At 27.2% G+C, this 2,455-nt stretch overlaps 1 protein-coding gene across 1 annotated transcript; it reads right to left on the bottom strand.

Moving 5' to 3' along the window:
* LOC107638193 (CASP-like protein 4D1) lies at positions 316–2,394 on the bottom strand. Its single transcript, XM_016341360.2, has 3 exons — positions 1,620–2,394; positions 939–1,071; positions 316–692 (listed from the first exon to the last, which is right to left on the bottom strand). Exons 1-3 carry the CDS (start codon positions 1,841–1,843, stop codon positions 489–491), a joined length of 561 nt encoding a protein of 186 aa, XP_016196846.1. The 5' UTR covers positions 1,844–2,394; the 3' UTR covers positions 316–488.

Here is a 2,455-nt window from a genome sequence, read left to right as displayed (position 1 = left end):
CCAAATTAATTTATCTGATATGATTTGGACAAAAATAATATGATTTAATTAATTATATGTATTAAATTTTAATTACTAAAAAATATCGTTACAAAATTAAATAGTAAAAACGACCAAAATAAAATAAAATAAAATAAAGAAGCCAAAACAATATGTGTGTTACAAGTACTAAAACTTTATATAAGTCCAAAGAAGTTATTTTGTTAAATTCAGTCAAGTGTCGTCAATATAAAATAATTTAATATAACACCAAAATTTAAATAAATCAAATAAAATGATATACCAAATTCGAAAAAAGAAAAAAAAAAATCCAAATGAATGATGGAGAACAATAAAATTTCGTTCTATTCAAAACCCAAAGTAATTAAGTACAATTGCGATGCTGCGTACTAGAGGAATTAATTAATAAATAAAACTAAAGACAAATGACAATTAAACGCAAAGAAAACAAGAAATCTATAACGTGTAATAACAAGCTATCTGATAATTTAAGCTTTCTTTGGCAAAGCAAATGACGTGAAAATTGATGCTATGGCATTGCAAAGAAATCCAACAAGGAGAAGGCTCGCTGAGGCGTTTGCTTTTGCAAAAAACGAATTGAAAGGAAGATCTTCTGCTTTGAAAAATCTGTGTAAATCTTCAGAGGCGCCATATCCAGCAGCTGAACCCGAAATTAGGAAATATGATATAATCTGTTCAAAGAAATATAATTAATTATAAGCGTTAAATTTTGACGTAATAATAGTGTAAAACATTTTATACAATTATGTAATTATATCTATTTTTTAGATAATTATTTTATAATTAATATAAAAAATAGTTCTTTTTGTTAATATGACGTTATGTCCTTAAAAATACATGTAAAATTACGTGTTTTAAAATTAAATTTTAATTATAAATTATAAAATTACTTAAGTCGAAGGACTTGTTATATGTACCTTGTCACCAAAGAAATCAAATACATAGCCAAAATCACCGCATACATGCTTTTCAGATACCACATTGAAGATTGAGAGCACCATTTGCATGAGGTTGTATACAAATCCAATGACTATTGTCGAGATCATGTATCTATGTAATGTTAACAAAGAAATTACGTTTAATTAATTATATATTCTATATGATGATGAGAACATTAACTAATTAATTGATTTACTATTATTATTATTATTATTATTATTAAATACTACTAGAATATGAAAATATTGAAAAGGGAAAATAAAGACAATATATATATAAAACAGTAAACAATTGCATAAAACTAAATCGAATAAACGACCATTTGTATCCATAAAAGATAAAAATATTGACATATGTATCTATACTAGATTAAAATTAAATTTGTACCCATATAAGATGAAAAAATAGTCACCAAATTAATTGATCATATAGAATCCCCAAATTACACGTTTTCAATATATATTTTATTTTTTTTACCAAAGATAGGGAGACTCGAATCCGCAACCTCTTAGGTGAGTATGGCGGCCGATAGACTATGCTATTTGAGTTATAATTCATTGGCAAACAATGAATTATAACTTAAATGACATAATTTCTTCATACTAAAGATTCCGAATTCGAAAAGCATGATTGATATATAAATAAAAAATAGTAATTACCGATAAGCATGAATGTCGCTGAACTTGGCTTCTACAGAACCATTTGTTGTATCTTCAGTGCCCTTGGTTACAGAAATGAGTATGAGAGCAATGAGAAGGAACACAAAGGTTAAGACCCTCAAAACGAGAATCACACTTCTTGAAACTGTGGAACTTGAAGGTGCACTATTACTATCCATCCTAAAATTAATTAAATTGGTGCAATTTTCTTTGCCTTCTATCATCTCAAGGGTATAGTCTAAGGTATTTATATATATACATAGCCAATTGGGGAATTAATTAATAAAAAGAGTATGAATGTGCCGCATAAAAATGGATGACTTTGAAAAATGGTGCCATGCAAATTAAACCAAAATCATTGACTCACTCTACAATCAGAGGTTGCTCTTTTCTATAACTTCTAAGAAACCTCTCATTCTATTTATCGTTGACTTTCCATTTGTTGACCTTAGCTGGAGGATTTGTGCCCATAAGATCCTACTCATATTACTAGTTAGTATATACAAATATTTATTCAAGAAATTAAAATTGATTTATATGTTAAGTTTACTTTAAGCTAACTAACAAATTAAAGCAATACATCCTCAAATTTACAGATCAATCTCCCTATTAAATATTTTATAATATTGACTCTTGATTAATTTATTAGGTGTAACATACATATACTTTGCTATGAACATTCGTTTACATAATTAGAGCTTGGTTTCAACAATGAGTATTGAACAAGAATGAACAAAACTTCTTGAAACTGTGGAACTTGAGGGTGCACTAGACAGCACTATCCATCCTTAACAATTATATATATATATATATACACACACAATCATGTCAAATGC

Source organism: Arachis ipaensis, chromosome B04 (assembly GCF_000816755.2).
Source record: "Arachis ipaensis cultivar K30076 chromosome B04, Araip1.1, whole genome shotgun sequence".
In the NCBI taxonomy this organism is placed as follows: Eukaryota; Viridiplantae; Streptophyta; class Magnoliopsida; order Fabales; family Fabaceae; genus Arachis; species Arachis ipaensis.
The sequence above is the reverse complement of the archived record's forward strand: the minus strand, read 5'-3'. Positions and strand labels throughout refer to the sequence as shown.